We start from the raw sequence: 22480 nt of genomic DNA on the forward strand, positions 1-22480 counted from the left end.
ATTGGCATTATATAAAATGCATATTGCCCAACTACTTGGCATTTCAAACCCAAATCGATTTGGTCAGTCAGATGTTATACTGCCATTATGTGGATTGAGGTTGTTTAGTTTGTGATCCGTCATGGCGCTCTCGAACAGAGACAACAGCAGTGAGTATAACGTTCATTAAACCATTCATTTTTCACATCTCGTGCAAGATTTATTATAATGTAGACAGTCTAAATCTTTAAATTTATGTTTCCGTGAAAACAAACTATATTCTAAAGGTCCATTTGGCAGCCAGAAACAATCTTCATCAGTTGGTGTGTGAGATACTTTTGAGTTTGGTGTTCTAATGCTCTTAACTTGGATTCTGAATACGGAAAGTATTTGATAACAGATACGAATATGCGGAGGAATTTAAGTAGCGAGATGACCAACGGTGTCACCACCGATTCCACTAAGGGTTCTAAGTGCAGTGCCTCGAAAGAAAACCTCAACGTGGATAGCAAACCGTCGGTAAGTACGTATAGTTATTTTTCACAGATGTGGTGTTGTGAATCTGCATGACCTTATTCCTTTTGAATATCTTTGTGATGTGCTGGGAGGTGGTGAGGAGAGAGGACGTCCGATTCTTTGTTCACCACGCAATTCTATATACCATTAAAGAGGTGGAGGGTCTTCCATTTTGTGAGCATACTACTGGCCAGTGCATAAGAGAAAAAGTTATCCTCCATATAGATGAAACACTTCCAATGGAATGGACTAAATTGTCACCTTTTCCCTCGATTTCCCTTCGCCGTCTGTTTACTCCCTGGCTTCATCAGTCTTGTAAATCAAATATCTCCTTCTTTGTTAATGGTATATTTTAGGAATTGTATGGTCCGGCCTTCAATTAATCCACAGAGCAGTGTAAGGTTAAACTATAAGACGATAACATTATCAACTAACATTTGTACCGATACATGTATATGATTATCGTTTTTTTCTGAGTGAATGAAACCTAAATGTTATGTGAAACCATGAGGATTTAAAGACATGTTCCTCGCCTACTTGGTGACGTTGAAATAATTGTTGTTGTGAAACATTTTACACGAAAGCTCATGACAATATTTCATTTTATATGGCGACTCAGTTATTCCAGGAAGAGGTGGTGGGAACATCCATGTGTCTTTGGTAGGAAAATGCATCTGTACCAAATGAATGTGTAAAACCGGAAAGGCGCTAATCCGAATTTACTGGGCATATTACATCTGGTTTGACGAGGTGTCTCGTTGATTTCTTTTATTTACATTGAATCGACATCAACGATAACTGAAATACAATAAATAGTCACTAGCTGTATTCACATTTTATTTGTCTGCAGCTGGCCTCTGTAGAGAATGCTTTCTCCAAAGCATGCGATTCAGGCGACCTAGCGACAGTTCGAACTATGCTGTCGGACGTGCGATTCTCAGTGGACTACAGTGACGCGCTGGGGAGAACTCCCCTCCGCCTCGCTGTTAAAAATGAACACTTGGAGGTGAGACTGATGTATCACTCGTCCTTTCCAAATCAGCACATCAAGATGTTTCAAGATGTTTGCATGATGCTGACAATGATCTCTAATCACTTGATAGAACTGTCAACAGATGTACAGAGTTATTGATTTTGTTTGATGTTCTTTGTGTGTACATGAATGGCACTTGTCATATCAGAACAGAAAATACGTCGAAAATGAGGTCTTTCCTAAACTGTCAACCTTTTACACTATGCGGTAAATTACCCTGTAGGTACTCTTACATAATGAACAGTGAATGGGTTTAGTATTACACTGCTTTTAGGACAGTTGCAGCAATGTCAGGGCAGGGACACCAGACGTGAGCTTCACACATTCTACCCACTCGAGGAATAGCTTTACAAGAACTTACCATTTGCCTGGCCACTTCCCATTATATACTCTTAAAAAGTAGGGGAACCTGAACTTTCAATTTGGATAAGAAACGTAAGTGTCGACATACTTTTCAAAGACAGACACATTATAAACGCACGGCCATTTCTATTTATCATACCCCTAAGCACAACGCATTTGGTGCACGTGCGCAACGCAGCAGCCATACACATGCGTGTGATGTCATTCTTGAATTTGACGGTTAACAAGATCGTCGATAAATCACTGAAAAGATTAATTTTGACAATAATTTTGCATCACAATCCTTGGAGTCAACTTTGTGTGCAGACTCTTTCCGTGTTGCCACAACACCTAGTGTACAGTACACAACCCTGTGCACTTAAAAGAATCCACGAATCCGTTGGTATATGACCAGATGGTAGCCACATGAATACGTGCAAACACCTAGTTGCGGGTACAGCAACGTGCAGTAAACTTGGACAAAGTACTGTGACTATGTGTCCCAGTCCACCCAGCTGTGAATTGGGTACCTCGTTAGGATGAGAGAGCCACAGTAAACTCAGTGCCCCTAGTGGCAGCAAGAGTTGTATACTCCCCAGAGAGTTGAGATTAATGATGCGATGTGACGTTGAGATTGACATCCAGTGAACGAGGGAAACAATTATCAGCGCATTGAGCAAGCACTAGTTGCATGGATATGTACGCAATATAAATATCCAATAATAATAATAAATAAAATATATGTCTTCCACGTGTTCTTTCTTTCGCAATATTCACTGAACTTTATGTTGATAAATGTGTTCAAAGTGTTCTTGGTTATCATTCAATGAGCCTAATGTTGGTATGTGTGTTCCACTTGTTCTCCTTTCAGTCCTTCACTAGGCCCAATATTGATATATATGACCAACTACTCCCCTGAATCCATCACGGAACATATTGTTGATATATCCGTTCCCCTTGTACTCAATGCGTCATTTCATTAATAACCTTTTGCTGGTATATATGTTCCACTTGTTACAGTGCGTAATTTCATTAATAACCTTTTGCTGATATATATGTCCCCCTGGTTCTCAATGCGTCATTTCATTAATAACCTTTTGCTCATATATATGTTGCACTTGTTCTCAATGCATCATTTCATTAATAACCTATTGCTGATATATTTCTTCCACTTGTTCTCTCTCAATGCGTCATTTTGTTAATAACCTATTGTCGATGTGTATGTTCCACGTGATGTACCATGCATCATTCACTACATCATATGTTGACATATATCTTCCACTTGTTGTCTCCTTATATCTTTCCCTGGAACTCAGGTTGATATTAATGTTCCACCTTTTCTCTGCTGAATCTTTCACTTTTCCCGTCGTGACGGGCGGTGGTGTAGCCTGGTGTTAAAGCGTGCGCCCGTCACACCGACAGCTCGAGTTCGTTTCCCCACATAGGAACACTATGTGAAGCCCCTTTCTGGTCTCCCCCGTTGTGATATTGCTGGAATATTCCTACAAATGACGTAAACCTAAACTCACTCACTCCCCTTCTTGAAACATATACGTTGCAGATTGTTGCGCTTCTGCTGGAACGCTGCAGTAGCATCAACATCCGTGAGGCACTTCTCCTGGCAATCAATAGTGGCAACGTCCAGATGGCTGAACTTATACAAAGCCACACCGCTAAGGACAAACGGACACGAAGTCACGGCGATGATGACTACTTCTTCAGTCAGGGCCACGAGGAGTCTCAGTTCTCATCCGACACCACGCCCCTTATTTTGGCAGCCAAACGAAACCACTTCCAGCTTGTGCAGATGCTGATACGTCAAGGGGAGACAATCCCTACGCCTCACAACTATCACTGTAACTGTCGTATTTGTATCAACAAGCGACAGTTTGATCAACTGAGGTTGGCCAAAACTCGACTCAATGCATACAGGGGCCTTTGTAGTGAAGCCTTCATATCTCTCTCCAGTAGTGACCCCATTTTGAGGGCATTCACACTAGCTAAAGAACTGAGGGATATTGCAGAGGTAGAAAAATATTACAAGGTATGCAACACGTTAACAGATATAGATGACATTAACGACATTAAGGCTTTATTACCCTAAGATAAATTTTTCGAATTCTGATTGGTTAATATCCAAAGCACACAAAACCACACGGGCGGGTTTGCCAGGGTGTACGAACCATACACACCTACAAATCTGTCATACGGCACACTACACGGGTTGTACGAATGACCTTGACCTTAGATGGAATGTGGTTGCAAAACGGCTGATCGCTTCGAGTTGACGTATACAATTATGAATATAAACAGAGCAACGACAATCTTGCCATAATTTCTCATTTGATCGTGTCAATATATGTATCAAAAAAATAAAATGTTTCTGTATTTCACATGTCGGTTAACAAAACCTCAAATTTGATAATTTTTATAAAGCCATCCTGACTTATCTCCATTTTAGAACGTTCAGGAAATATCATGGCGAATCGTTTTGCGTATCATTGTAAAGAATGTTGAATTTTGTTGTTTACAGATAAGCTAAATTTAATTGATCTTAAGGGTAATAAATTCGTCACGCTGTGTTTTGAAAGGTAAACCGTCAAAACAGCGTGTAAGTACTCTTGTAGGTAGGAGGTTATCAGGGCATTCAGCATGACTGTTCGGTATATAGTTAAAGTATATAGGCAAGGTTTGCTAAATGTAACGTATATTCGTAATGATATAGTGCAGGCTATTTACCTCCCTAACACACAAAGTGTGAAAACCAGGAACGTGGCCATTCCGTTTTGAGTGCTATAGTTAACTCCCTGTGATTCCAGACAGAGTACCTCTCGCTGGCAGACCATTTGAGCGAATTTGTAGTCAAACTGTTGGATAAAGTCAGATGCCATGATGAACTGGAGGTAATCTTGAACAAGGTGGTAAGTGAAGATGATGATGAAGAAGAGACGTTCGCCCCTTTGGAGAGAATCCACCTTGCGATAGAGTTCAACGAGAAGAAGGTTTGTATAGGACTATGTATGGATTACTTTCTGTAGTAGAAACAACATGTCCTCGGTCACTGATATATCCCTTCTACAACAGAACATGTACATGCATACCGATATATCTGCATAACCTCCTTGCTAGGACAGAACGTGTATGCGCATACCAATATATCTGTAGATGACCTCCTTGCTGTGACAAAGCATGTACCTATACACCGACATAGCTGTAGATGACCTCCTTGCTGTGACAAAGCATGTACCTACACACCGACATAGCTGTAGATGACCTCCTTGCTGTGACAAAGCATGTACCTACACACCGACATAGCTGTAGATGACCTCCTTGCTGTGACAAAGCATGTACCTACACACCGACATAGCTGTAGATGACCTCCTTGCTGTGACAAAGCATGTACCTACACACCGACATAGCTGTAGATGACCTCCTTGCTGTGACAAAGCATGTACCTACACACCGATATATCTGTAGATGACCTCCTGGGAAAGGCAGAGCATGCATGTGTATACCGATCTATCGACATGACCTCCATGAAAAGACAAAGCATGTACGTGAATACCTATATATCTGTAGATGACCTCCTTGGAAAGACAGAGCATGTACGTGTATACCGATCTATCTGCATGACGTCCTTGCTAAGACAGAGCATGTATGTGCATACCGATATATCCGTAGACGACCTCTTTGCTACGACAGAACATGTACATGTATACCGATATATCTGCATTACCTCTTTGCTAAAGCAGAGCATGTACATGTATACCGATATATCTGTAGATGACCTTGCTAAGACTGAACATATACGTGCATACCGAAATATGTGTAGATAACCTCCTTGTTGAGACAAGAGCACTATGGTGTATGTACAGAAATCTCGCACCCTATCTATTCTTATTGTACAGGGATAACAAGAAAAGATCATACATTCCTGAAAGCATATGGCCTTAACTTGATTTACTAACAGCTTTTCAAGTAAGATCAGTAGTTTCGACCAAGGAGGTGTAATGCCAAGGCACGGTTTGGTGTAATTGTTCTTTGCCCAGAAAACATGATCATGCTCAACCAAGGTAATTGTTCAACCATTGATCATCAATAGTCATCCCAGACACTGTTACACTTTACAGGCGGGAGGGCTGTTACACATGTTATTTCTTTAATGGCTCGTGTATTTCTTCTGCAGTTTGTTGCACATTCGAGCTGTCAGCAAACGCTTGTGAGTATCTGGTACTCTGATGTCAGGGTGATAGAGCGCACAAACTGGTTAGTGAGGATGCTCTTTTTCTTGTGTATAACAATCTTCTACCCAGCGTTAGCCATCATCCTCTGGGCTGACCCGTCTTCTAGGGTGAGTACCAATCGATGCATACAACCTCTAGGTAACCATTTCAAAATCTAACTGGATTTCCACATCTAGACTTAACGTTTACCTTTTCTTAAACGAGACAAATATTTCAGATAAAAAACAGTACGAGAATCGAATCCCACGGGGTACTCGTACTCCTGTTAATCGCTAGTTAGTGTGCTTCGCCGGGTGACCCCCGAGGACAAAAACTCAATGAATGCTCTGTACTCTGCTTAACAATTTCTACCCTTTCAATAGAGGTAAATGTGATTAGATGTCGTGTTACCTGAAACTAGCGACCTGTGCATGTTAACATTACGTTTATATGAATGATATGAACCATTATTCAGTATCACACACTTATTTTATCATTCACTTATCAAATTGCTGTTTTTTAGGCTCAGAACCATTTCCTCAAAAAGCTTAGCTTTCTGAATCTGGATGAATGTGTGGAAATTCTAATCATGTTAGCAATAAGACCGCTTTGTACAAACTTAAAGGATAATCTTTGATTTCACTCTCAGGTTGCTAGAATTCTCCGCTCTCCGTGTGTGATGTTCACAGGGAAGATGATCTCACATGCCCTGTTTCTCATGTTTATCCTCGTCGCTTCACTGGAGCATCCATCTAATCGAAAGTTGACTTCATATGACTTCTTAAACAGCACCAGCTACCTTCATCTCAGCAACAACTGCACGGGTCAGACGATTTGTGACTTTGCCGTGCGCTCGTCCGAGTTTGAGGTCACCACAATACTCATCGGGCTCTGGTCTGCTGGTAATCATTGTGTAAACAGTAAACAGGCCTGTGGAGATCCTGATTAGAACTGATCTTCAGTAACCTATGCTTGACGTATGAGGCAACTAACGGGATCGGGGGATCAGACTCGCTGATTTGGTTGACACATGTCATCCCATTCCAATTGCGTAGATCGATGCTCATGCTATTGATCACTGGGTTGTTTGGTTACTCGATTATTTACATATCTGAAATATTACTGAGTGTAACACTAAACACTGAGTGTTTAAAAATAAACCCACTTAATCACTCACCTACATAAATAGGCACCAATGACTCGACTGAAAATATTAGGGAGCAGGTGAGTACCATACCTAACCGGCATACATTATATTTCCATTTGGTTTTGTCTGCAAATCAAGCAAATCAAAGTGTAGTGGTAATACCTACTTCATGCAGGATAATCTAACATAAATTTTACGTTATGTTATGATTGGGTCGAATCTCGTCCGGAATTTGAACCGACACTATCAGAGTGTGACAACTAATCTTTAGTACACAAAGTCTGCACCCAACCCTACTCAGCCACTGACTATCGAGCCCAGTTCTCCCTGAGTGATTAACCGGATCCTCCTCAATTTTTGTTATGAAGATTCAGTGGCTGGGTGATTCGGATCGCACACCTTGAGTCTCGAGTAGTGTCTCAAAGTAATGTTTACGGCCAGAGCATAAATAAAAAACAAGTGCCCTAACTGTGGTCCAGTACTATAACTGACACACGAAGGAGAAGGGTATGTTTAAAAGTTACATTTACGAATCACGTTGATGGTATTTGTAGGACGCGAGTGTTCGAGAGAAGTATTTTCTTCTCGTTGGCAATACGTCATGAGTTATAATGCAATTTAATCAATCTCCCGACAACACAGGGTATTGATCTATGTAATATTTAAAACGATTTCAAATTTAGTTTATCATGACCATAGTTACAGGTAATGTAACTTATAAAAATGAGATTTGTCTTTCTTTGTTTTCCAATTTTTTCAGAAGTGAATATTATAAAACCAAAGCAATAGCTTACATATGTTTGTCCGCTATTCTGCACTTTGAGACACTAATACTACCCGTACGCGTGTCTGTCTGTCTTAGGCTTGTTTTGTCAAGAGGTTCAGGAGTTCTACAAGGGTGGTGTGTCCGGCTACTTCGATTCCATCTTCAACTACATGGACACCGCCGTGATTGTTCTCTACCTCGCCTGGGCCAGCATCAAACTGGTGACAGTCCATAAGGTGAGCTTCAGAACAATGCATTTCTGTGTTAATAATTATCGGTTCATTTTTAAGTATTGAAGCATCTTCACACTCATGTGGCTGTAACGAAGGTGCAGAACAATACGTGTTTGTGCGAGTGGAGTTGAATACGTTCTGCAACTTGGGCATACGAACAATACGAACTTGAGGCAGCTGTGACACTAGCCATAACATCAGGCTGATGTTAAGTGTCGTAACATGTTCCAGTCCCAACAAATAAGTTAGATAAGATGGATTCAATGACATAGGGGGGTGGGCTGGGAGGGAAGGGGTGAGGGGTGGGGGTAGTGTCACAATCATACAATCATGGATTCTCTCAAACATGAACAAAGCGCTGTAATATTTAAATTTCCATACCAAGGAGGGATGCAAAGCAAAAGAAATTCGTGGCCGCATGGGTAAAGTGTAGGACAAATGGAATTAATGTATTATAGCGAAAGGGAATAATATTGGAAACTAAAAGCGCAAACCTTTTTTCTGTGACTTAGCACTATATTACGGAAGCGCTGAAGGGACATGGGTATGAGAATTTTTTTAATATATATTTCGTGCGCACGATATAATATAGCGTGCGCACGATATACCAAAGCGTGCGCACGATATGATAAAGCGTGCGCACGATATAATAAAGCGTGCGCACTATATAACATAGCGTGCGCACAAAATGAAAGGAGACACGTATTTTTAAATATTAAATCGTGCGCACGAGGTACTATAGCGTGCGCACGGTATAGTATAGTGTGCGCACGATTTAACAAAACGTGCGCACGATTTAACAAAGCGTGCGCACGATTTTACATAGCGTGCGCACGATATGATATAGTGTGCGCACGTTTTGTTAAATCGTGCGCACACTATACTATACCGTGCGCACGCTATAGTATCTCGTGCGCTCGATTTAACATTTAAAAATACGTGTCTCCTTTCATTTTGTGCGCACGCTATGTTATATAGTGCGCACGCTTTATTATATCGTGCGCACGCTATATTATATCGTGCGCACGTTTTCGTATATCGTGCGCACGCTATATTATATCGTGCGCACATTTTAGTATCTCGTGCGCACGAAATATATATTAAAAAAATTCTCATACTCATGTCCCTTCAGCGCTTCCGTACTATATTATAGTAATGATCAAAAGTTTTAGATATCAAACATATTATATTGACAGTCAGCTACATAAAAAGTATAGCTCTCCTTATCCGACGTTTCTGTTGCTACGGTTTATGTCTCATGCAAGACCACCTCTATACACTTTCATTGTCATACTACCAACTCATACTCAACGGATCTACACACAAATACTTGTTGACACATTGATGATAAAATGTGGAGGTAGCGCCTAAGCATTAATAAATGCATGTATCAGTATGCATGTTTATAACCTGTTTCAGTCAATCCTCAATGATTCTTTTTTGTGATTATGAAAAATAATGTAGATACAGGATATTCTGCAAGTATGAATTGTGCCCAGGTGAAGGTTTCTCTGGAGTATTTCTCCCACGATATCTCCTGGCATTCCCTCGCTGAACAACAAGAGGAGGCACAGCGTCATCTCTACTGGTTAATAGCGGGTAGGTCGGCAGACCTCTACTGTTCATAGCGGGTAGGTTAATAGATTTTTTCTGTTAATAGCAGGTAGGTGAGCAATAATTCTTTTCTTTTGAGAACGAACGGCTGGCAGCTTTGTTATTGGTAAATCTGTACTGTTGATAGTGAATAGGTCAACAGATCTCTACTATTGACAACAAGTAGATCGAGAGACCTCTACTGTTGATAGTGAGTAGGCCGATAGACATCTACTGTTGAAAGCGGGTAGCACCATAGATCTCTACTGTTGATAGTCGGTAGGTTGATGGATCGGGACGGTTGGGACATCTCCATTGGCTTAGTGGGTGGAGAGAGCTCTATTGGTTGATAGGGGTATATTTGGAGATGGCCATTTGTAAAGGCTCTCGGAATCTCGATACGGACAGAGGATATTATTACTACAGGTGATCTGTGTTGATAACAGATTATGTCTGGTGGTGTATCCCGTTTTCATTTTCCTGTTACAGTGTGGACAAACCTCCCCAGACAGGTTTTAGGGATCTTCCAGTGCAACCTGTCAGAGTTTAGATATTAAATTCAAGATCATATGTTCATAAATAAATTGGGACTAGTCCCATCACTTTATTATTGGTTTTAATCAAGTCCTGTACTCCAGTGAGACTGTGTGACATGATGTATATAACTGAGGTGAGTGTTCAAATAACGGAACACATACACAGAATAAAGTTTTAGTAACTACTTACAAGCTGCTCAATCGAGCGTGTGCTTAGAAGTGCTTGAAGGTGATCTGCATATTCTGACATTTCAGATCGGTACTACTGGGATAGTTACGACCCGGAGAATGTGATGGAGGCTGTGTTTGCTATAGCTAATATAATCAGCTTCACAAGAATCAGCTACATCTTCCCAGCCGATGAGCTTCTGGGTCCTCTTCAGATCTCTCTGTCTCGGATGGCCACGGTTTGTATTGTACTGATCAACTAACCCAAAATATATGTTTTTTTTCTTTATATTGCAACGTGGCACAAGTGCTGTGAACATATATGAGTAGATGAAGTGAAGACATCGTTATCGGGACTTGGGTGATCGGAGCGGAAACTGTTAAAAATAACGAACTTCCGAATTTTGGAATGTTAAAACTACGATGTTCATCATATTATAAAGATGGTTTCAAGACACCTATCCACACAAAAGGGGTTATGATTAACAGGTTGAACGATATCGTTTTGCTTAAGAAATCTATGTGGACACTTTTCCTTGAAGGAGATCAGATTCTGATCCCATATTAGTTTTACGAAACACTAAACTTTCCTGTGTAGGGAAACCTTCCGCCTTTTGTCTCTGAGTCATCTATATAGACATTGCCTTAACTGCTCTTTTTTGGAATTGATGGTGTTATGCTGGAAAATAGAAAAAAATGTGATAATTAATAGGTGTTTACATCTGAAGTTCCTCCATTTGTTCTGCAGGATATTATGAAGTTCATGGTTATATTTATGGTGTTGTTCATGGCCTTTTATGTGGGCCTCCACAACCTGTACTGGTACTACCCACCTTCAACACGCATTGCTTGGGAACTCACCCAACACAACATTACAACGAAGGCCGAGAAACACTTTGGCTTGTAAGTATACGTCAGCAGACAGGGCTTGGTTGAACAGCTGGGTCTAGATTATCGAAGCAGTCTTAGCTCTAAGTTAGTCGTAACCGCCATACATTAAGTCACGACTATTTAAGCGCTAAGGGAGCTTCGAAAATCTTGGCCCACTAGCTGATATCCAGGATACCAGCTTCAATACTTCAGAGGTGTTCAGTACCGTAATATTCCATCAAGGTCACGTACGTTTCAAACCAGAGAATCATTCATGTAAACTATTGGTCAAAAACAACGTATACAGTGTGTTTGACCAAACTTGAAAAGACAAGAAAAGCATATGAAATGACCATAAATTTCAATAGAGTGTTCAGTCCTACAGCAAATATACACAATTTCCTTTCATACAAGGTCGAAAGTGCCGTTTGACAGACACTGAAAGACACGTGGTATCATAGTCTGAACTTTTACACAAATCAACGATTTTTCTGCAAAATGCCATCAAATACTGAATCAATAGTGAGTATGGTCACCATTATCTTGCCACATCCCCTAGACGCATTGATGGTCTGAAACGACGAATGGGTAGATAGGCGTGAATCATGGCCATTCATGAAGGAGACATTGTTCCAGTTGTTGAACGGTGAAAGGTGGTGCTGATTGGATTCATGTCAGTAGAAAATGCTTGCCACGACAAAACAAGGATGTTAGCAATTTTCAGAAAGTCGTTTGCTGAGTCCTGCCTACTGAAGACTTATTGTGCGGGTAGTTATTGCCATGTGGTTGTTGGTGGATAAATGGCAACACAACTGGAAGCAAAACTTCATCTCTGTCTGAGCATTCAAGTTGCAATGACTAGTCACAAATCACGTTTGGAGATCGCCTCAAATCCCTGTCCATACCATCGAGCTGTCGGTTCCAAACGGATGGATTTACTGAAAGCAATTCGGCGGTAAATGTTCACTTGGCCATCATTACTGTGAAGCAAAACCTACTCTCGTCAGTGAACATAACTTGTCGCCAATCACACATCTGTCAACGTCGTAGAGGATATCGATTTCGAAGAGTCAGATGCACTCCACGGTACAATAAACGCTCAAAGACACGTTACCCTCCTTCTTCCTAAACGACGGAGTACCTATCTCCAGCTGGCGTTGTGATGCGTGGATGCCCACTTCTTGGTCTCCAGTCAGTCTCTAAGGCAGAATAAATCCTATAGTGGAAAGCACTTAGTTTGCAGGCAAGAAAGATAATTTCAGGTGTTCCTATACACTTTTAAAGAGTATCAAAGAGACGTTTCACTTGTATTAACGAATGCCAATCAGCAGAAAATGGTTGAGAAGACTGATCTCATACGAATGGTTCTTTTACAATTTGACACACTCTACAACAGTTTTCGTTTGCTTTTGTTTTAAGAGTGAAAATAATGACTTGAAATGGTTTCACAAAGCAGACTTATATTTCAACCCTTCCTTTGGACATCTATAGCACTGTCATTGGCTATTTCGGCATGACTGTTCTGAAAAGGATGCATTTCAACTAAATATGAATGTATTTGAGACAAGCTTTCTTGTGAAGCTTTCTTGTAAACTTTCTTGTTAAGTTACGCTTTCTCGTAAACTATGACACCGTGACATATCTTTGATAGTTTTTAAGTCATTCGTAAAGGCAGGAGGGTAACGTTTCGTTTGGTGTTTAATGTACTCGAATACGGTGTTCTTTTGGTCGCTGATACGTTGTCCTAGTGACGTCAATGTCGTTTACGTCGCCGTTACAAAACGATCTCTCAGATGAGTTGTCCGGATGTGGCGATCATCACAGGGCGTTGTCACACATGGTCAAGCACCCTCGTAAGCTTGATTGACGTATTGCCGATTGCTTTTAGTCTGATAATAGTTGCTGTTGAGCGGCCGAGGCTTCAGACAATGACACCATGGTTAGCTCCATGCTGGGCTCTCTCTTTCGATCTGCCTCAAACGTGGTTCATTTTACTACTGTGCTGCTCACGTGTCGCGTAGGCTGTTTAATACAGTCAGTATGGACGTGCACGAACGGCCTTTAGGTGTGTGACATGGCAAAGAGTAGTTGTATCACTTCATTTCCATTTATGTAATTTTTTATATATTGCGGTGTATAGTAATTTTTTTTAGCACAAGCTTTGTTTGGGAAGTTTTAGTGAAATGTCCGACGCCGTTAAAGTATTTAGTACGTTATACATTTCCTTATTGTAACCAAATATTCAGTTGCTATTATTTTGAGTAATTATGTTGAGTGACCGTTCGTGGTGTATGTCAAGGGGGGTGATGATGATTTGTATGGGTAAGCATGTACAGTGTGAATGACCCCTCCTAAAAATTATGGTCAAAGTAATTGACCCCCACCCTCTCCCTTGCATGTCATGTATACATTCAATGAGCCCTCCTCCCTATTTCTAAGCATAATGTTTAATATGTATTTCTTACGTACAAAAAAAAACAAAACAAAGGGGAAAACATCAGCATCCCCTAGCCTCAACATGAACCTTTATTATGCGAATTTGTGTAAATGTAATTTGATTTCATTTACAGACATAATCAAACTTTCATGACGGTCTTTTGGGCGACACTCGGACAGTCGGACAGTACGGCAGTTGAACTTGGTGAATTCGAAAATGTTTTCACTCAAAACGTAGGTTACTGGATATTCGGGGCCTACAACATCGCTATCGTCATCGTCCTCCTCAACATGCTCATTGCCATGATGACGCGATCCTTTGACACTATCCAGGTGAGTTGGTGGACATAGGAGTATTCCTGCAAACTTATGGCGGTCCGTAGATATTCTATGTGGACTGGCCGGTGAAATGCATGACAGCATGAACATCGATCTATACCACTGGGATACGATGACATGCGTCAGTCAGATACCCGGTCCCGTTAGTTGCTTATATCAGTGTGTGCTGCCGAAGTCAGATGCTAACCCCGATTTGTCTTTTAGGTAAGTATTATCATTCGCCCACATATATATAATAATGAAATTACGATGTCACATAAGAAATGGGGCGGTAGGGGTAGGCTAGCTGATGAAACGTCCGCTCGTCTATTCCCCCCATGGGTCAAGTCAAAACAGACTCGTTTTCCGTCCTATTTCGCAACATAGAGCTATAACCAGTCCAGAGTTTTTAGACCAACACGTCGTACAGCGTACTTTGTCGTGCAGCGAACTCTGACAGAAGGAACCCGAGGTGTGTTCAGAAGCGCGAACGAACGCGAAGGCCCGCGATCCATGCCCACAGCTGCCTCTCCAAGTGAACCAAAATGACGTCCTTACATAATCAGGCTCCCCTAAGTAATTGAATGAATTACGGCAAATTTGAAGGAATTGCATCTCAAATGTAAACAAAAGCAGCCCACTCACGAAACAATTGAGATATCGGTAGTTTAGCGGTAATAACATAAACACAACGCCCCTATCAGAAACAATGTCGGTAATACTTGAAACACGTTCGGCCATCTTCGAAGAAAGATCGTCGCTGGAAAAGAGCGTCATGAGTGCCCGGAGACTTCCGATGTTCATACGTAAACAACCTCCAGAGGCATGACTTATGACGATCTTTTCCTAAAAGAATAATCTATAGCTCTGACAACACATCATACCTCAACGCATTCAACACGGGTGGTCAAAGATGGATAATTATGAAAACAGTAGAAACTAAAAACAAAACTAACCGAGACAGGTGCGCCTTCCAGTGACACCATGTTATGATGTGTGAGTTTCAGGACTCACGGAAATCACGGAACGGAACCGAGAAATTTCCGAAGATGGCCGAGCATGTTTCAAGTATTACCGCCACTGCTTCCGACAGGGGCGTTGTGTTTATGTTCATACCCTTAAACTACCGATATCGCTGCAATTGCTTCGCCAGTGGATTGCGTTTGTTTACATTTGAAATGCAATTCCTTCAAATTCATTCAATTATTTAAGGGAGCCTGATAATGTCATTCGAAAAAACGGGGTTTAACTAAACTCACTCACTCACATAAGACAGATAAGACGAGACGATACACTACTAGCCATGTCTGTGGAGTTGTGACGTAGTGTCCCTAGTATTAGAGGCCTTATGACTTGAACACAAACTGTAAAGTGTTATACTAGTGTTAGGTATGAAAAGTTACAGAAAAACTAATAATTTTACTTACGCAAAGTAGGAATGACATTAAGAGCTTTCGTGGAGATTCGTGTCAGTCTTTAGACTCATTAACTACCCCCAAAACCACATGGAACTCGGTATCAATAAATGTCGAAACAGAGATTTGACAGTACTTCTGTAGTCATGATTATATAATGCGTATCATAAGATCCCATTTAACATGATGTGTGAGAGATGTTTCAGTGAAGTTCATGAACATTTTCAAATGCATTGGGGGTTCTCGAGGACAAATCCTAATCAAATTGCCAAATATCAAAAGCAAAGGGTTGATTTTCCCGGGAAACATCTAAAGTACTCATGATAACTCAACATGTCCTTATGTGTAAAGTACGGATAGGTTTTCTTTGCAGTGATACACATCAAAGGCCCGTTTGTCACGTGTTGACAAATTCATCAAAGCTTATAAAAGTGCCTGTTACTGTAGCCTCACCATTGTATATATTTTACTGCCGCGCGGTGTACTAGCGTGCTGTAAGCGACAGTCCATATACTGAATGAAGCGGACCCATAGGGGACCGAAGTGGTAATGCATGGAGTCAGCAGCAGAACGGAAAACAAACGAAACAGATTATACCGAGCGTATGTAAAGCGTCTACAAAGTGTGTTTGTTTCAAGTCAGTTAAGAATTGTTTATTGCTATCAGGTAACAGATGTTATAATACTTTCATAAGCATCAACGAAATTAAATTAAAGTAAACCGAGACTATTTTTATGCAAATGACGAGTGAAAGAGATGTTATCAAATTTTCATTATGGATCTCGTTTTGTGAGTAAATTAAATTAATGTGTTGTTGGGTTTTATGTATAAAACTAAATGAATTTAAAGAGGACTGACCCAAGAAATGAACTTGCCATGGTGTGGTCCCAACCACATTTTACATCTACATCTTCCAAGTTAAGATACCCATGTATGGTCTGTCATTGTTATTTTTTTCAATTCTTAAACGTTTGAAAGTAACTTTAAAACCATGAACATTTATATTTTGAGTGCTCAATGTTACTACAGTTAATAAAATATCACTGATTGCAGATATTTGCCATTGAAAACTAGACAGCATCAGCAGTGATAGTTTTGCTTCTTTGCTGCTAGGTTACAATGCCCTTAAATATGGCACACTTTAGCAGCATAAGCTTATATTTCTCACTCTCTATGTCTCTGTAGGAGTGTAATAATGTATACATATGAGCATTAATTAAGCACCACCAAAACTAATTGTCGATTGTAACAAAAAGGGACCAAAACAGAGACGTCAACCAGTTATATCTAATGCACATGCAACTGGCATGAAATTCACGTCCTGACTCAAATGCATACTTTTCATGCTTAAGTTTTCTGTCGTGGTACAAGCGAGGGGGTAAAAGGTGAAGTGAAGTATACTCAATACTTTCTTATCGACGCATCAATTAGTGAACAGTGCTGAAATTGAACTTTTTGGACATGACGAGGCGTAGGCTTTCTGAAAATACCAGATTGCAGATTTTTGGTATACATGAAGCTGGTTTGTCCTGTCGTTGCACTGGGTCCAGATTGAATATCAATCACACTGTCATTAGTCGCCTTATAAGGAAACATGCGACCACTGGTTACACCAAGGATCGTCCACGATCAGGAAGGCCGAGGAAGACAACTCCTGTGATAACTGTGCCCTAGTTCGCCTAGTGAGACGCAGGCCCATGACCAATGTCTAAGATCCCAGAGAACAATGGAGAGTGGGTGTTCGTCCCTCAACCAGCACCATCCGAAGGATGCTCACGTCCGCTGGACTCCGTGCAAGTCGTCCAATTAGACGTCCCTTACTCACTGATAGACACAAGGTTCAACGTTTGGCGTGGTGTAATCACCGGCAAATCTGAGGACATGGCGCAGGATCCACTGGTCCGATGAAAGCCGTTTTCTTCTTCGCGTTACCGATGGCCTTTGGCGAGTTGGGAGGAGTAATGGGGCTTATCAACAGCAGATGATCCATCCAGCTGAACCCTTTGGCGCTGCCTCTGTGATGGTGTGTGGGTGTATCTCCTATGACTGTAAGCTGAATCTTATCACAATTCAATGGACACTCAATGGTCAGAGATCCATCCAGCTGAACCCTTTGGCGCTGCCTCTGTGATGGTGTGTGGGTGTATCTCCTATGACTGTAAGCTGAATCTTATCACAATTCAATGGACACTCAATGGTCAGAGATACCAACAGGAAGTACTGGAAGCTGCTGTTGTCTCGGATTTTGATAACCACCCTCTCGCCATTCGGCCAGTATTTATGAACGGTAACGCTAGGCCCGATCGTTCCAGAGCTGTTTTCGCATACCTGCTGAACAATGCAGTTGACAGATTACCTTGGCCTGCGAGAAGCCCTGATCTCCACCCAGTTAAGCATTTATGGGACCATCTGGGGCGTCAAGTTCAAGTAAGGGATCCACCTGTTCAAAACCTACAGGAATTAGCCCAGGCTCTTCTTCAGGAATGGCAGAGGATTCCAATGATGCGCATTCGGTGTTTGATTTCCAGCATGAGGACTAGGGTTGCCGCAGTTATCCGGGCCCGGGGAGGATACACCAAACACTGATGTCACCATTACAGTTGGCTTGATTGAACAGTGAACGTTGTTTGAGACCTTGGTGTACGTTGGTCTGAGTGACCATAGTTTTGGATGATTGTTGATGACGTTTTTGGTACCCCATATGATCGTCAATAAATTACAACCGAAAGTAGCAGCAGTGTTGGTAGTTGAAAGATTGACACTTTAGATGGTTCATTAAACGGCATCTTAACCATGTGTTTGGTTTCCATATCATGAATGACCAGGGTTGTGTTTAACACAATCTTATAGCATGAAAATGGGTGGTGCTTAATTAATGCTCATGTGTAGTTTGGAGCAGTCCTTTTCATATCTTGGGGTCGAATCTGACATTTTGAACGATAGGACGATTCAGCATTAAATATGAATGAGAAGAGTGAACTAATGTTGTGGCGATTTCTTACTAGCCAAATGAAGGAAACCCCCTGTTGGCTGTAATATTCTACATGAAAAAAGAAAAGCTCACATAAGCATGATGGCCAAGTCAGTTTCTCTAATCAGAGATTCATGATGGCACATCAATTTCGTCATGTTTGTTAAAATGGTTTCGTAGAGAACGTTATCAGTGTACATGTCATAAGCAGCTTGGTTTGGAACTAAAGTGCTAAAGTAGATGTCTTTAGAAGATAACACTTTAAAGCGTTGCCTGGGTGGATGGATTTTTAGAATACGTAGGCCATGGACTAATACAAATTTAACATTGCATTCTTTAACAATACCAATTTATGTAAGAACCTGTTTGTGTATGTTTCCCCCAATCTGAATCGATTATCCATTAAATGAGTAATGCATGTAAGAATATTGGGTGGTTTTGTTGTCACAGTCGGAGGCTGATACGGAGTGGAAATTCGCCCGCAGCAAACTGTACATGGAACATATAAAATCCGACAGCGCTTTGGCGATCCCGTTTAATCTTGTCCCTTCGCCAAAGACCTTGCTTCATGTGAGCCGTCGCATCCGGGACTGTTTCATCCACAAGGACGACCCTGAACCAAAGTACCAGGGGCGAGTCAGGGATGCTGAGATGTTCCAGAATGTTGCAGCTTTACCGGTACAAACCATCACCATCATCATCATCATCATCATCATCATCACCACCATCATCACCACCACCTTCATCATCACACCACCACCACCATCATCATCATCATCATCATCGTGTTTTTCATCACCAGTAATGGTAGTAATGGTATTTTATGTTACCTTCTCCATGCTCAGCTTCAGGGGCATCGGTACATATGAAGAATATAATGAGGTATGAACTACTACTAATACAGATAAACGTCTGATCTGATTCAAGATACAACTGAACATCAAGCTTGCTGCTGTTTAGAACGGTTATGGTAACATGGTCAGAGCTTACAGTTTTCCTGTAATGTCATAATTTTGAACGCGGTTCCGCTTTTTGAAAGACAAAACATTGGATTCTGGGGCGTAATCGTGTGTATTCATCCAGCTGAATGGGTCAATATATAAATTTAACGTGGTGGTTATGAAGAGCCGGAGTCGCTGAGAACTACACCACAGCTAACCTTAGCAGTGTTTGTTGATGACAGGGGCGTCGACCCATTGCGATGACTTCTAACGAGGTAAGGGACGTCGGAGCAGGCATCGAGGCATTCCGCATGGGCTTGTCCACCTCCCTCGTCCGCAACGAAACCGTCGACAGTTTCTCCAACGGCAAACTAACATACAAGGTATAAACACGAGCAGATGTGTTTGTGTGTTTTTGTAAATGCAGACAGCATGAACATCGATCTACGCGTCTGAGATTGGATACAGTATACAGTATAACAGATGACTGTGATGAGCGTATTGCTTTACATGCCAATAACCACTATGCCCACAGCACGTGTTGGGCATTACATGGGCAGTACTGACCTGTAACATGTTTCTAAGTTAGAAAACGACACACAGTGATACAAAACACAAGCTAACACATGAGATTGCTATGCATTCCCAATATGTTTTCAGCGTGTGATGAACAGAGTGATTCGTCGATACCTATTCGACATGCGTCATGGGGATGGTGAGTAGGAGGATGTCACTTGCATCATTGCATCATTGTGTGTATGTATGTCATCATCGAATGATTGCTTGCCTTGACTGCATCTACATACATCGACTGCATCATAATCTGAGTCGTTCATCGTTGGAGCTGCGTGTTAGTGATTATTTTCTCATATGACTGCATGTAGGTGATTAGGTTCTTGTGAATGTCTGCACCCTAGTGGACTCAGCAATTGGAATGTCTCCATTCTAGTGATTTCATCCTTGGGAATAACTACATGCATGTAAACCCATCCTTGCAAATGACTGCATCCATGTGACCTCATTCTTATAAATGTCCGCACCTTAGTGATCTCATCCTTGTGAATGCCTGCACCCCATTGTCCTGACCCTTGTGAATACCTACATGCTAGTGATCTCACCATTGGAAATAAATGCATGCTTGTCATATCATCTCTAAAAAAACCCAACCTCATCCCAGTGGCTTCACACTTCAGCCATTCAGCCATATCGTACATAACCGTATTCCGACGACCGCCAAGGTTGTGACTATCTGCATGATTGCATTCTATTCACTCCCTCTCTGGTTGATGAACTGATGCCATAAGCCGACCAACCATTCATTCAAGGTGACGAGGACGACACGAACCAAGACGTATCTAACTTCCGTCACGAGATTCTCACGACACTTCACGAGACTAGAAAGGAAGCGAGTGAAATGTATGAGAATATGAAAGAGAAGTTGGATCGACTTGCCAGTGACATTCTGGTTCTTGGTAGGGGGAATCCAGCGCTGAATCGCCGATGAATCTGCAGATGATTGTGATTCTGATCTTCAGGTTAAAGTCCACGAACCAACGTAAAATGCACCAGTATCTAACCTGACACTTCTACTACACAAGTTATAGTTATAATCAAAGGTTTCATTTGTGATAATTATAGCAACGATTTTAATCTTTCACCGTGCGTGTTGTGAAATAATGTTTTAAAATGGTAAACTGTGTTTAGAAAAATTCGAATTTGAGTGTAAAAATAATTACAATTCTTATCATAGCATTTTACAATGTGTGTTTTCATTGTTTGAAATTACTGAGAGTTTTACCTTTTTGTATGATTAAATGTGTGTTATTGTTTACGCTAAAATGTTATTATTTATTTGTCATTGTGCTAAAGAATGTATTAATTGCACTATTAATCAGGTGAAGAATATCACTGCTGTGATGACGTATCGCACCTATAACATTAACAAACATTCTGTAATGTATTCGTATTCAATAATATGTATTTGTTCACGCAGTAAGGAGAAGCAACAACTCGATCCAGAGAAAGTGTGCTACTGATAGTTAAAGACACTATCACACCACTCTAAAAATAAATAATTAATTTCACTGAATAACACTAACTATTAGTATGAGGTTGGAAATCTGAGAGCACAACCCTGTGAGTAAATGTGTGTCTATATTTGATGGTGGCGATATTTTATTTTGACATGAAAAATATTTTTCGGACCGAAGCGAGGGAAGTTTGTTGCCAACCTCGCTTCGCTCGCATATACGAAGACTGGTCAGTTTCGTTCTGCTGCGCAACCCATTTTGCGCTACACTTTGCCTGTGGTCTTTTATTACAGCAATTTCTAAACCATAACCGCTTTATCGATGTTAGGCAAATCGGGCAATCAGTCTTTGATTGCATCAATAGGAAGCTCATCTCGGTGCATGTGCCCGAATATTTACATGCAAACAGGTAAAATAATAACGAAACACCCGATACATTTTGTAATAATTTTGTACCTGTTAAAAATTGTGAGGTGATTGGTGTACAGATGCTAAATGGCGTGTCCTTTAACGAATATTCAGTTTGGGGAATACACCCATCCTGCGAACACAACATGACATGCATCCAGAGCATGGTACCCACGTGTCCAGCTAAAAGCGCTTTCAGTCGGATGAGCCATAAGGTATAAAATGAGAAAAATACGTGATGATTTATTCAGAACGTATCAGTGTGGCTCGGCGGCGATATTCACAAGCGAGGACATGGGAAATTATTGGTATGCATAAAACAGGAATGTCCGCCAGGGCCATTTGTCAGCTGAACATTCATCATTACCAGACTTCATCGCCATCGACCATGTGACGGATCGTCCAAGGCCAGGCCGACCCGGGAACACTACCAGAGGGGAATATAATATAACGTCTTGTGCGACGTCAAATCTTCACCACATGTACAAGTGGCATTTTGAAAATCCGTTGGATTCCAAACAGAGGTGCAAGCACTAAATCAGTGAGAAACCGGTT

At 41.2% G+C, this 22480-nt stretch overlaps 1 protein-coding gene across 1 annotated transcript; it reads left to right on the forward strand.

Annotated features, from left to right (window-relative positions):
* Positions 1 to 96: 96 nt before the first annotated feature.
* Positions 97 to 21028, forward strand: LOC137258338 (short transient receptor potential channel 7-like). Its single transcript, XM_067795986.1, has 16 exons — positions 97 to 149; positions 380 to 498; positions 1346 to 1501; positions 3432 to 3914; positions 4690 to 4872; positions 6057 to 6221; positions 6743 to 6995; positions 8103 to 8242; positions 9739 to 9838; positions 10624 to 10775; positions 11285 to 11439; positions 13977 to 14175; positions 18997 to 19224; positions 19730 to 19870; positions 20148 to 20202; positions 20813 to 21028. The coding sequence occupies exons 1-16, from the start codon at positions 122 to 124 to the stop codon at positions 20989 to 20991; spliced, it is 2736 nt and encodes a 911-aa protein (XP_067652087.1). The 5' UTR covers positions 97 to 121; the 3' UTR covers positions 20992 to 21028.
* The last annotated feature ends 1452 nt before the right edge of the window (positions 21029 to 22480 follow it).

Source organism: Haliotis asinina, chromosome 12 (genome assembly GCF_037392515.1).
Source record: "Haliotis asinina isolate JCU_RB_2024 chromosome 12, JCU_Hal_asi_v2, whole genome shotgun sequence".
Classification (NCBI taxonomy): Eukaryota; Metazoa; Mollusca; class Gastropoda; order Lepetellida; family Haliotidae; genus Haliotis; species Haliotis asinina.